Source organism: Dryobates pubescens, chromosome 36, assembly GCF_014839835.1.
Source record: "Dryobates pubescens isolate bDryPub1 chromosome 36, bDryPub1.pri, whole genome shotgun sequence".
NCBI classification, from domain to species: Eukaryota; Metazoa; Chordata; class Aves; order Piciformes; family Picidae; genus Dryobates; species Dryobates pubescens.
Genome location: NC_071647.1, coordinates 1,391,358 through 1,403,381, shown reverse-complemented (window position 1 = coordinate 1,403,381; position 12,024 = coordinate 1,391,358). Strand labels below are relative to the sequence as shown.

The window sequence follows — 12,024 nt, the reverse complement described above, 5'->3', positions numbered from 1 at the left end:
CAGGGGATACGGCATTCCCCCCCCCACCCCCCCGGCACCCCGGGGCACACGGCGTCTCCCCATCCTCCGGTGACACCCAGGGGGAGGGACAAGGCATCACCCCTCGGGTGACACCCCGGGGGAACCCCGGCGCCTCGCCGGTGCCCCGGTGCCTGTGGAGAGCCCCGCTGCTGCCGTGTCCCTCCCCCACCCCCCCCACCTCGGGGTTGTGCTCAAGGAGAAAGGATCCCTAAAAACCCCTGGAATAAGCCCAAAATCCGAGGAGGAGAGGAGGTGGCCGGCGGCAGCCCCGCTCCGCTCCCCGCTGACGGGTCCCGCCGGTCCCCCATCCCCGTGGCGCACCGGGACTCCCCGCCACCACCGGTGGGATCATTTGCGGTCCCAAATGGTAGGGATCTTCCCACTCGGAAGGTGATAGGGGGCAGCCCGGGCCCTGCGAGCCGTGGTCCGGTACCTGCTGGTGCAGGAGCTGCGGAGGGAAGGGAAAGGAACAAAAAGAAGGGGGAAAAAAAAGAAAGAAAGGGGAAAAAAAAAAAAAGAAATAAAAAGGAGGGAAAATAGCGGGGGGGGGGGGGAGGGGGGGGAAGGGGAAATAGAAAGGAGAGAAGAAGCAACAAGAACAACCAAAAAAAGGGAATAGAAGGAAAGGAAAGAAAATAAGGCAGGAAAAGAAAGGAAAAATAAAAGGAGGAAAAGGGAAAGGCATGGAAAAAGGAAAGGAAGGAGGGAAAGGGAAAAGGCAGGGGGGAAAGGAAAAGAGGGAGGAAAAGGAAAAATGAAAGGAAGGAGGAAAAGGAAAAAAGGGAAAAGAAGCAGGAAAAGGCAAAAAAAGGAACAGTCAAGACAGGAAACAAGGAAAAGAAGGAGGAAAAGGAAAAAAGGGAAAAGAAGCAGGAAAAGGCAAAAAAAGGAACAGTCAAGACAGGAAACAAGGAAAGGAAGGAGGAAAAGGGGGGGGAAAGGAAGGGAGAAATGGGGGGGGGAAAGCAGGAGGAAAAGGGAAAAGGGAAGGAAGGGAGGAAGGAAGGGAGGAAGGAAGGGAGGGAGGGAGGGAGGAAGGGAGGAAGGAAGGGAGGAAGGAAAGGAGGAAGGAAGGGAGGACGGAAGGAATGGAGGGAGGAAGGAAGGAAGGAAGGAAGGAAGGAAGGAAGGAAGGAAGGAAGGAAGGAAGGAAGGAAGGAAGGAAGGAAGGAAGGAAGGAAGGAAGGAAGGAAGGAAGGAAGGAAGGAAGGAAGGAAGGAAGGAAGGAAGGAAGGAAGGAAGGAAGGAAGGCAAAGAGCGCAGGAGACGCTGGTGCCAGTCCAGTGCCCCAGTACCCAGTGCCAGCAACAGTATCCCAGCTCCCCGCTGCCCAGCGCCAGCGTTCCGACATCCCAGCGCCCCTGCAGGTGCCCACGCCCAGTGCCACCCTGCCTGGTGCTAGTGTCAGCGTCCCTGCGCCCGTACCGGTGCCAGTGCCCCCATACCGGTGCCCGCGCCTAGTGGCAGTACTCCGGTGCCCGGTCCCGGTGCTGGCGAGCGCGGCCCCGGCCGCGCTGCGGCTGAGTGCGGTAGCCGCAAACCAGGCGCTCAGCGCGGTCTCTGTGGCGCAATCGGTTAGCGCGTTCGGCTGTTAACCGAAAGGTTGGTGGTTCGAGCCCACCCAGGGACGCGGCCGCCTCTTTTCCTCCCCTTTTTTCCCCCCTTCCCTGTGGTTTGGTTTGGTTTTGGTTTCTTTCTCTCCCCGTTTGCCCCAGGCTTGGCCGTGGGAGCCCACGGCACGGACGCGGCGGCGGGGGAGCGGCCGTGCCACCCCGCTTTGTGCCCTGCCCCCTCGCATGCCCCTCCAGCCATGCCATGCCCCTGCGTGTACAGCCAGCTGTGCCATGCCCCTGTGTCTACATCCAGCTGTGCCATGCCTATCTATATCCAGTTGTGTCACATCCTGCATGTCCTCTCCAGCTGCGCCATGCCCGTGTCTATATCCAGCTGTGCCGTGCCCCCTCGCACGCCCCTCCAGCTGTGCCATACTCCTGTGTCTATATCCAGCTGTGTCACATCCTGCATGTCCCCTCCAGCTGTGCCATGCCCCTGTGTCTACGTCCAGCTGTGGCACGCTCCTTTGTATTTATCCAGCTGTGTCACATCCTGCATGTCCCCTCCAGCTGCGCCATGCCCCTTGTGTGCAGATCCAGCTGTGCCACGTCGCCTTGCACGACCCTCCAGCTGTGCCATGTTCCCGCATGCGACTCCAACCGCTCTGTGCCGCTGGCCGCATCTCCCACATGGCCGTGGAGCGCGCACCCAGCTGTGCCCTGCCCCTGCGTGCACATCCAGCTGTGCCGCGACCCTTGCACGCCCGCCCAGCTGCGCCCTGACCCCCCGCTGCACATCCAGCTGCGCCCTGACCTCCGCTGCACATCCAGCTGCGCCTTGACCCCGCCTGCACATCCAGCTGCGCCCTGACCCCCGCTGCACATCCAGCTGCGCCCTGACCCCCGCCTGCACATCCAGCTGCGCCCTGACCCCCCGCTGCACATCCAGCTGCGCCCTGACCCCGCCTGCACATCCAGCTGCGCCCTGACCCCCCGCTGCACATCCAGCTGCGCCCTGACCCCGCCTGCACATCCAGCTGCGCCCTGACCCCCGCTGCACATCCAGCTGCGCCCTGACCCCCCGCTGCACATCCAGCTGTGCCCTGACCCCGCCTGCACATCCAGCTGCGCCCTGACCCCCCGCTGCACATCCAGCTGCGCCCTGACCCCCGCTGCACATCCAGCTGCGCCCTGACCCCGCCTGCACATCCAGCTGCGCTCCGAGCCGGATCCAGCTGCGCGCCCCCCCCCCGGCCCCTCCCCGCGGGCCGCCGCCGTCCCATCATGCCCCGCGCGCTATGACTCTTCACTTTTCCTCCCTCCCTCTCCCTCCCCCGCGGCCGCAGCCAATCAGATCCTCCCGACGGAGGGCAGGACTCACCAATAGCGCGCGTCCCCTGGCCGGGCCGGCCAATGGGCAGGAGCAGGGGGCGGGCGCAGCGGCGCGGCGGGGCCGCGGTGTGGGCGGAGCGACGGCGGCGGCGGCCTGGCGGAGTCTGCACAACCGGCACCATGGTGAGCGCCGGCAGCTGGCCGGGGGGTCCCGGGGACGGGGAGCTGAGCTGAGCAGCCTGGCCCGGCCCGGGGGAAGGCGGGCGGGAGGGAGGGATGGAGGCCTTCCGCGCCGCTCAAGCCGGGCCGCGGCGGAAGCGGCGGCCGTGAGCAGCCCCGGTGCGGGCTGCCCCCCGTCCCCAGACATGGGAGCGTTAAAGCCGAAGCGGCGAGGGGAAGAGCGGCGCTGGCTTACCCCCGCCGGGGCGAGGAGCAGGGCCGGGCGGAGGGGGCGACCCCGCGGGCAGGAGGCTCCGTCGGCCACCGGGCCCGGCGGGAGCTGCGCCCCGGGCCCGGCCGTAGCCGCTGCCCTGCTCTCTTCCAGTCGATTATGAGCTATAACGGCGGGGCCGTCATGGCCATGAAGGGGAAGAACTGCGTGGCCATCGCTTCGGACCGGCGGTTTGGGATCCAGGCGCAGATGGTCACCACCGACTTCCAGAAGATATTCCCCATGGGGGAGCGGTTGTACGTCGGCCTGGCAGGGCTGGCCACCGACGTGCAGACCGTGTAAGTGAGACCCCCTCCCGGCCCTGCCTGCCCGGGGCTCGGCCTGTGGGAGTCACAGAAGGGGTTGGCTTGGAAGGGACCCGCGAGATCAGCCAGTTCCAACCCCCCCTGCCATGGGCAGGGACACTTCCCACCAGCCCAGGCTGCTCAGGAACTCATCCAGCCTGGCCTGGAACACCTCCAGGGAGGGGGCAGCCTGTTCCAGTGTCTCCCCACTCTCAGTGGAAGAAGGCAGTTACTGCAAGTCCCAAGTGGCAGCTGGTGCTGAGTGTGAATGGTGGTTATCCATGGGCAGCAGCTGGCTGCCAGCACTTCCCTCCTTCCTCTGCCTTCCCTGGGAGTGCTGTCACCAAGGCTGGATGTGATGAGAGGCTGCCTCACCTGTGAGCCCTGGACCACCTCAGGCAGCAAAGGAGCTGCAGGGTCCCTGCCTGCCTCAGGAGCTGGGATCTGCCAGCCTGCAGTGGAACAGCCCAGGGCAGGGTGGAAGTGGAAGAGGAAGGACCTTGCTTGTGCTTTAATGCTGACTCTCCTCTCTTGCAGTGCCCAGAGGCTGAAGTTCAGGCTGAACCTCTATGAGCTGAAGGAAGGGAGGCAGATCAAGCCCCAGACCTTCATGAGCATGGTGTCCAACCTGCTGTATGAGAGAAGGTAGCTGTCAGGCAGCAGCAGATGGGCACCTTGGGCTGCAGCTGCTGCAGCTGGGAGGCTGAGGAGGGCATGGCAGAAGGACCTCAGTCTGGTGCCAGTGTTGGCTTCCAAAGAAGCTTGGGCACCCTCTGGGGGTGCTTGCATGGGCAGAGGAGCACCCAGCCCCCAGCCCCCATCCTCTGGGGGTGTTTGCTCCTGGAGCAGCACAGGTTTGTTGTCTGCCAGGCTAAAGCCATCAGAGGCTGCTTCTCAGTGGACCTGAAGGTCTCCCCCCCCCCCCAGCAGCATCCATGAGCTGTTTTCCCTGGGCAGCTATTCATGGGTGGTTCACAGAAGGGGTTGGGCTGGAAGGGACCTCCAAGCTCCTCCAGCTCCAGCCCCCTGCCCTGGGGACCCCTCCCACCAGCCCAGGGTTGCTTCACCCAGCCTGGCCTTGAGCTCCTCTGGGGAGGGGACGGCCGCAGCCTGCCCGGTGCCAGCCTCGCTGTGCAGAGCTGCTGTGGGGCTGCTGAGGCTGACTGGGCTCTGGCTGCTGCTGCTCTCCCCAGGTTTGGCCCTTACTACACAGAGCCTGTCATAGCTGGGCTGGACCCCATCACCTATGAGCCCTTCATCTGCTCCCTGGACCTGATCGGCTGCCCCATGGTCACCGACGACTTCGTGGTCAGCGGCACCTGCTCCGAGCAGATGTATGGCATGTGTGAGTCCCTCTGGGAGCCTGACATGGTGAGTGAGCAGCTCTGCCCCCTGCCCCCAGCCTCCTGCTGCCCACTGCACAGCCTGGGCTGCAGGGCTGCAGAGCCTCTGTGCTCAGCAGCATCTCCAAGGGGCTCGGGAGGGCCAAGGGGAGGCAGCTTCCAGCAGCCTGCAGGGGAAGGGAGCCTCAAGCTCCCTGCCTTGGGCTGGGAAGGGAGCCTCAAGCTCCCTGCCTTGGGCTGGGAAGGGAGCCTCAAGCTCCCTGCCTTGGGCTGGGAAGGGAGCCTCAAGCTCCCTGCCTTGGGCTGGGAAGGGAGCCTCAAGCTCCCTGCCTTGGGCTGGGAAAGGAGCCTCAAGCTCCCTGCCTTGGGCTGGGAAGGGAGCCTCAAGCTCCCTGCCTTGGGCTGGGAAGGGAGCCTCAAGCTCCCTGCCTTGGGCTGGGAAAGGAGCCTCAAGCTCCCTGCCTTGGGCTGGGAAGGGAGCCTCAAGCTCCCTGGCTTGGGGTTGGGGTTGGAAGGGAGCCTCAAGCTCAGCCAGTTCCACCCCCCCTGCCATGGGCCGGGACACCTCCCACCAGCCCAGCTTGCTCCAAGGCCTCATCCAGCCTGGCCTTTGATGCTTCCAGGGATGAAGCATCCACAGCTTCCCCTGGGCAGCCTGGCCCAGTGTCTCACCACCCTCAGAGGAAAGAGCTTCCTCCTGATGTCCAAGCAAAATTCCTCTTGTCTGGTTCCCAACCCTTCTTCCTCATCCTGCCCCTCCCAGCCCTTCTCCAAAGTCTTTCCCCAGCTCTCCTGGAGCCCTTCAGGTCCTGGCAGGCTGCTCTGAGCTCTCCCTGGAGCCTTCTCCAGCAGCTCCAGGTCCTTGTTCTGGGGTCTCAGGTGGGGGGAGGCAGAATCCCCTCCCTTGTCCTGCTGCCCAACCCTGCTGGGGCTGCAGCCCAGGACCTGGTTGGCTTCTTGGCTGATCCTTTTTGGGGGGGGTGGGGGTTGAACAAACCCCACTTTGCACCAGGTCTGCTGGCTCCAGGTTGCCTTTCCCCCCCCTCTGAAGCAGCTTCTGTCCCTCAGGAGCCAGACCACCTCTTCGAGACCATCTCGCAGGCCATCCTCAACGCCGTGGACAGAGACGCCCTGTCTGGCATGGGGGTGGTGGTGCACATCATGTGAGTGCTGCTCCCTCCCCCACAGGTCACCCAGTGGGTGCTCAGCTCGGCCTCAGGCTGTCCCTCACCTCCAGCAGGCTCCACCTCGCCTCAGCCCCTTCCAGCAGCAGGGCCCTGGCTGCTCTCCTGCCGGCTCCGGGCTGCAGCTGCTGGGGGCAGTGGAGCCCAGAGTCAGGCTCTGGCCTGGGGAGGGCTTCCCTGGCTGCACTGCCAGAGGAGTGACCCCCTGGGGAGGCTGCCCTTGCACACAGCTGGGTGTGACATTGCCTTCCTGCCTGCAGTGTGACCTTGTGCCACTGCCCTGCTGCACCCCAGGCCCTGGCACCCCCTGGGGCTGCCCTGGGCTGGAGCAGCAGGAGGGGAGGGTTGACTCGGTGCCAGTGGCCACCTTCTGCCTACCTCCTGCCTGTACCAAGGAACTGCCTGCCCCCACTGCAGCTTCCTCAGGCATAGCCTGGGGAGAATCAGAGTCCCACTGAGGATGGCAAAGACCTCTCAGAGAATTGGTTGGGTTGGAGAAGGCCTTTTAAGCTCCTCCAGCCCAACACCACCATGGCCACCAAACCACCACCCCAAGGGCCGTGGCCACAGCTTTCTGGACCCACCTCCAGGGCTGGGGACTCCCCCTGGGCAGCCTGGTGGTAAACCCAGGCTGAGTTCAGCTTCTCCTCTCTCTCTCCCTCCAGTGAGAAAGACAAAATCACCACCAGGACCCTGAAGGCTCGCATGGACTAGCCCAGGGCAGCTCAGCCTCCTCCAGCCCACAGCCTGCTTGGACTCTCTTCTTTTTTAAATAAACCTCTCTGTTGTACTGAGCTTTTCCTCCTCTGCAGCCTCAACACTGCCCTGAAGCTCTCAGCACCCCCCCCAGAGCCTGCAGGAGCAGCTCAGGTTTGCTGTGCTAGGGAGTGGTAGGGGCTTGGAAAGGACCTCTGGAGAGCGTCCAGGCCAGAGCAGGGCACCCAGGAGCTCAGCTCCCAGGTGGGCTTTGAGCATCTCCCCTGAAGGAGCCTCCACAACCTCTCTGGGCAGCCTGCTGCAGCGTCCTGCACACCTCAGGGAGGCACTGAGCTGCAGCTGGGACTCAGCAGCATCCTGCACAGCCCCCAGAGCCCAGCAGGGTGAGGGCTGGAAGGGACCTCTGGAGCTCCCCCAGTCCAACCCCCCCCTGCCCCAGCAGGGCTCCCCCAGCAGCACAGTGCCCAGGGGGGGTTGGGAGCTCTGCACAACCTCCCTGGGCAGCCTGCTCCAGGCCTCCAGCAGCCTCACACCAAACAACTTTCTCCTCCTGGGCTCCACTTTGCCCCTTGCCCTGTGCCTGGGCAGCACTGAGCAGAGCCTGGCCCCAGCCTCTTGCCCCCCAGCCTTTAGCTCTTGCTGAGCACTGCTCAGCTCCCCTCTGGGGCTGCCCTGCTCCAGGCTCAGCAGCCCCAGGGAGGGCAACACTCAGGGGGTTAAGGGGCTGGGAGGTGAGGAGCTGCTGGAGCTGTTCCTTGTGCCTCTCCCCTCCACCTGCTTCCCTGCCACCTCCAATTTCCCCTCCAGGCCAACCACTTCCTCCTTCCCCCTCCCCCCCTCCTCTTTTCTTTCCTGGGCAGCTCAATCCCCCCCAACCTTTCCCAGCTTTGTTTGGGGTGGGCCCAAACCCCAAGGCAGGTTGCTGCTGGGAAGGGAAGGGAAGGGAAGGGAAGGGAAGGGAAGGGAAGGGAAGGGAAGGGAAGGGAAGGGAAGGGAAGGGAAGGGAAGGGAAGGGAAGGGAAGGGAAGGGAAGGGAAGGGAAGGGAAGGGAAGGGAAGGGAAGGGAAGGGAAGGGAAGGGAAGGGAAGGGAAGGGAAGGGAAGGGAAGGGAAGGGAGAGGTTGGGAGGGGAGGGAAGGGAATGGTTGGGAGGCAGAGGGTGGGGTGGGAGGCAGAGGGTGGGGTGGGAGCACTTCCAAGAGGCCCCAGAAAAGAGCTGTACACAAAGTCTGGACTTTTATTTTGTTGCTGTGGTTGGTTGTGGTTTCTTCTTCGTTTGCTCCCTGCTTGGAGACTCAACCCTTGTAACAGTGCATGCATCTCAACACAGCTAACAGTGTCTCAAACTGCCCCTAGCAGACAGACAAAGAGCACAGAGGACTTCCCCTTCCTATTTCAGCCCCAGTCAGGGGGGGTGGGAACCCCCCTACCTCCAAACCCCCAACCCTAGCATGGTTTGGGGTCTTTTTCCCCCATCATCATGATGAGTTTTTTCTTGGAGGGGGTCTTTAAGTTTGATTTCATTATTCACATCATTGGTTGGGGTTTTGCTTCCCCTCCCCCTGATTTAAACACCACCCCCAGCCCCAGGATGCCTCCTGGAGGGGTGAATCCCAGCCAGCTGCTAAGCACAAGATCAGCCCCACCACCACCCCACCCCCCCAAGTCCTTTCTGCTTGAGTGGTGGGAAAGAAAACCACCAGGAGGAGGTTTGTGAGCAGCAGCTGGGGGCCTTGTAGCAGTGGGGGCTGAGGTGGGGTGCTGGAGAAGGAGAGAAAGAGAGGAGGGGGGAAGGTGAGAAACCAACCTGAGCTGGGGCATTAAGCCACAGAAAGGGAGGGGAGGGTTGGGGCTGCTGGCTCTGCCTCAGTGTGGGAGGCACAAAGGCCAAGCTGAGGATGCACACAGAGTGACCCCCAGTCACCTGGAGGCTCAATGGCTTTGACCTCTGGTGCAGCTGGGAGGGAGGCATCAAGGAAGGCACAGGATGGGGGGCAGGGGGGGGGATCTGGCCAGGCCAAGACAGCCTGAAGTCCATCAAGGCCAAGACACAACCCCAAAGCCATCGAGGTCAAGTCAACCCCAAAGCCATCAAGGTGAAGACACAACCCCAAAGCCACCAAGGTCAAGCCAACCCCAAACCCTTCCAAGGCCAAGCCACAACCCCAAAGCCACCAAGGTCAAGCCAACCCCAAACCCTTCCAAGGCCAAGCCACAACCCCAAAGCCACCAAGGCCAACTCACAACCCCAACCCCCCCCCCCCCCAAGGATTTGCCTTCCCTCTCCCACTCTGTTCATGCTGCAGGAGCTCTCTCAGATGTTCAGCTCTAGGCTCAAAGCAGCTTCTGGTTCCTCCCATTCTGGCAGCCCAGGCTCAGTATGCTCAGAGAGAGAGAGACCCCCAGCAAAGGGCTGCAGCCCCTTGCAGCTCACTCCTCACAGCCTCCCCCTGCCCTTGGGCACTGCAGGGAGGAGCTGCACACAGAGAGACTCCAAGAGAGTTGTTGGTTTCATCTTTCTGAAGCTCCAATTGACCAAAGACTTCGTGCTGCAATTTCCTGAAGCCCTTGCACCCCTTGGCCAGGGTCTGAGCCCTCTGCTGCTGCCTCCTGCAGCTCTTTCAAGCCAGGGCTTTGGCAGTCAACTGCAGCTCAGTGTCAGAAGTGTTCTGCAGGGTACATGCTACAGACAGAAATATCCACAGGCAGCAGACTAGAGCTAAACTCACACCAGAAACAGACACCAAACTAGCACAAGCAGCTGTGAAACCAGAAGCCAAAGGGCTGGGGGGGTGGGGGGAAGGGTTTCTGCTTTGAAATACTTTGAGGTTAAAACAAGTGACCTGAAATGAGATTGAGAAGCAAAGGAGGCCAGAAAAAAAAGCCCACCCCAAACCCCAATAAAGCCAAACCCGAGCCAAAGAGGAAGCCCAAATTAAACAAAGAACAAATAAACCCCAAAGCCAAACCAAGAAAGCAAAACTAAACCAAAGGAACCCCAACCAAAGGAACCCTAAACCCAAACCTAAATCCAAACCCAAACCAAAGAAACCCTAAACCAAAGAAACCCTAAACCCAAACCCAAACCAAAGAAACCCTAAACCCAAACCATAGAGATTCAAAGCCAAGTAAACCAAAGCCAAACCAAACAACTCCAAACCAAAGAAACCCAAACCCAACCTATATAGACCCAAACCCAGACCAGACCCAAACCCAAACCAAACAGACCCAAACCAAACAGACCCAAACCATATAGACCCAAACCAAATAAACCCTAAACCCAAACCAAACAGACCCAAAACCAAACTAAACAGACCTCAAACCCAGATCAAATAGACCCAAACCCAAGTAAACCAAAGCCAAACCAAATAGACCCCAAACCAGACCAAATAAACCCAAACCCAAACTAAATAGACCCCAAACCAGACCACAGACCCAAAACCAGACCAAAGAGACCTAAACCATATAGACCCCAAACCAGACCAAAGAGACCTAAACCATATAGACCCAAAACCAGACCAAATAGACCCCAAAGCAGACCAAACAGACCCCAAAGCAGACCAAACAGACCCCAAAGCAGACCAAACAGACCCCAAACCCAGACCAAACAGACCTAAACCATATAGACCCAAACCCAAGTAAACCAAAGCCAAACCAAATAAACCCAAACCAAACAGACTCCAAACTAGGCCAAATAAACCCAAAACCAAACCAAACAGACCCAAAACCAGACCAAACAGACCCCAAACCCAGACCAAACAGACCTAAACCATATAGACCCAGACCCAAGTAAACCAAAGCCAAACCAAATAAACCCAAACCAGACCAAACAGACCCAAACCCAGACCAAATAGGCCTCAAACCAAATCAAACCCAAACCAAACAAACCCAAATCAAACCCAACCCAAATCAAACCCAACCCAACCCAAACCCAACCCAACCCAAACCCAACCCAAAACCAAATCCAAACCCAACCCAAATCCAACCCAAATCAAACTCCCAAATGAAAAGGAAATCAAAACCAACCAACAAAAAAAACCCCAAACTAAGCCCAAAAGCAAATTAAGCAAAGCCCAAACTGAGTTAGGGGAAAACAGTCAAAGGAAAATAAGTTAAATATCAAACAAATCAAATAATAGGAAGGGGAAAAAAAAACCCATCAAATACAAAACCCCAAACCCAAACTGAAGCCAAAGCAGAAGAAAGGGAAGGAAACAAATGAAGAAAGAACTCCAAGGGCCAAATCCCTTTGCAAGCCCAACCGAAGCCTGGCAGCCTCACCTCTCACCCCGACCATCAAAGCCCTGCCTGGAAAGCCCAAGGAGCACTCTGCAGGCGATGCAGATGGTGAACCAGACCCCAAAGTGCTTCCTGCTCAGCAAAGAGCCAGCCCTGGCCCCAAGGCCATCCTCGGGGAGAGCCCTGCAGCCGATTTCCCCCTCGGGGAGAGCCCTGCAGCCGAGTTCCCCCTCGGGGGAGAGCCCTGCTGCTGATTTCCTCCTCGGGGGAGAGCCCTGCAGACGATTTCCCCCTCGGGGGAGAGCCCTGCTGCTGATTTCCCCTTCGGGGGAGAGCCCTGCAGCTGATTTCCTCCTCGGGGGAGAGCCCTGAAGCCGAGTTCCCCCTCGGGGGAGAGCCCTGCTGCTGATTTCCCCTTCGGGGGAGAGCCCTGCAGCCGATTTCCCCCTCGGGGGAGAGCCCTGAAGCCGAGTTCCCCCTCGGGGGAGAGCCCTGAAGCCGAGTTCCCCTTCGGGGGAGAGCCCTGCAGCCGATTTCCCCCTCGGGGGAGAGCCCTGCAGCCGAGTTCTCCCTCGGGGGAGAGCCCTGCAGCCGAGTTCCCCCTCGGGGGAGAGCCCTGCAGCCGAGTTCTCCCTCGGGGGAGAGCCCTGCTGCTGAGTTCTCCCTCGGGGGAGAGCCCTGCTGCTGATTTCCCCCTCGGGGGAGAGCCCTGCTGCTGATTTCCCCTTCGGGGCAGAGCCCTGCTGCCGATTTCCTCCTCGGGGGAGAGCCCTGCTGCTGATTTCCTCCTCGGGGGAGAGCCCTGCTGCTGATTTCCCCCTCGGGGGAGAGCCCTGCTGCTGATTTCCTCCTCGGGGGAGAGCCCTGCAGCCGATTTCCCCCTCGGGGGAGAGCCCTGCAG

The 12,024-nt window shown here is 60.7% G+C and overlaps 1 protein-coding gene and 1 non-coding gene across 2 annotated transcripts; both read left to right on the top strand.

Annotated features, from left to right (window-relative positions):
- The first annotated feature begins 1,577 nt into the window (after positions 1 to 1,577).
- On the top strand, positions 1,578 to 1,651 carry TRNAN-GUU (transfer RNA asparagine (anticodon GUU)). The gene has a single exon. It is a non-coding gene; the product is annotated as a tRNA-Asn (tRNA).
- Positions 1,652 to 2,990: 1,339 nt separating this feature from the next.
- PSMB3 (proteasome 20S subunit beta 3) lies at positions 2,991 to 6,963 on the top strand. Its single transcript, XM_054176778.1, has 6 exons — positions 2,991 to 3,089; positions 3,451 to 3,635; positions 4,179 to 4,286; positions 4,835 to 5,012; positions 6,053 to 6,147; positions 6,834 to 6,963. The coding sequence occupies exons 1-6, from the start codon at positions 3,087 to 3,089 to the stop codon at positions 6,880 to 6,882; spliced, it is 618 nt and encodes a 205-aa protein (XP_054032753.1). The 5' UTR covers positions 2,991 to 3,086; the 3' UTR covers positions 6,883 to 6,963.
- Positions 6,964 to 12,024: the final 5,061 nt, after the last annotated feature.

What these genes read in the sequence shown, in the direction of transcription:
- PSMB3 (XM_054176778.1), top strand. An exon ending in GCCACCGACGTGCAGACCGT is followed by an intron (nt 3,636 to 4,178) that starts GTAAGTGAGACC and finishes CCTCTCTTGCAG; the next exon opens with TGCCCAGAGGCTGAAGTTCA. An exon ending in AACCTGCTGTATGAGAGAAG is followed by an intron (nt 4,287 to 4,834) that starts GTAGCTGTCAGG and finishes TGCTCTCCCCAG; the next exon opens with GTTTGGCCCTTACTACACAG.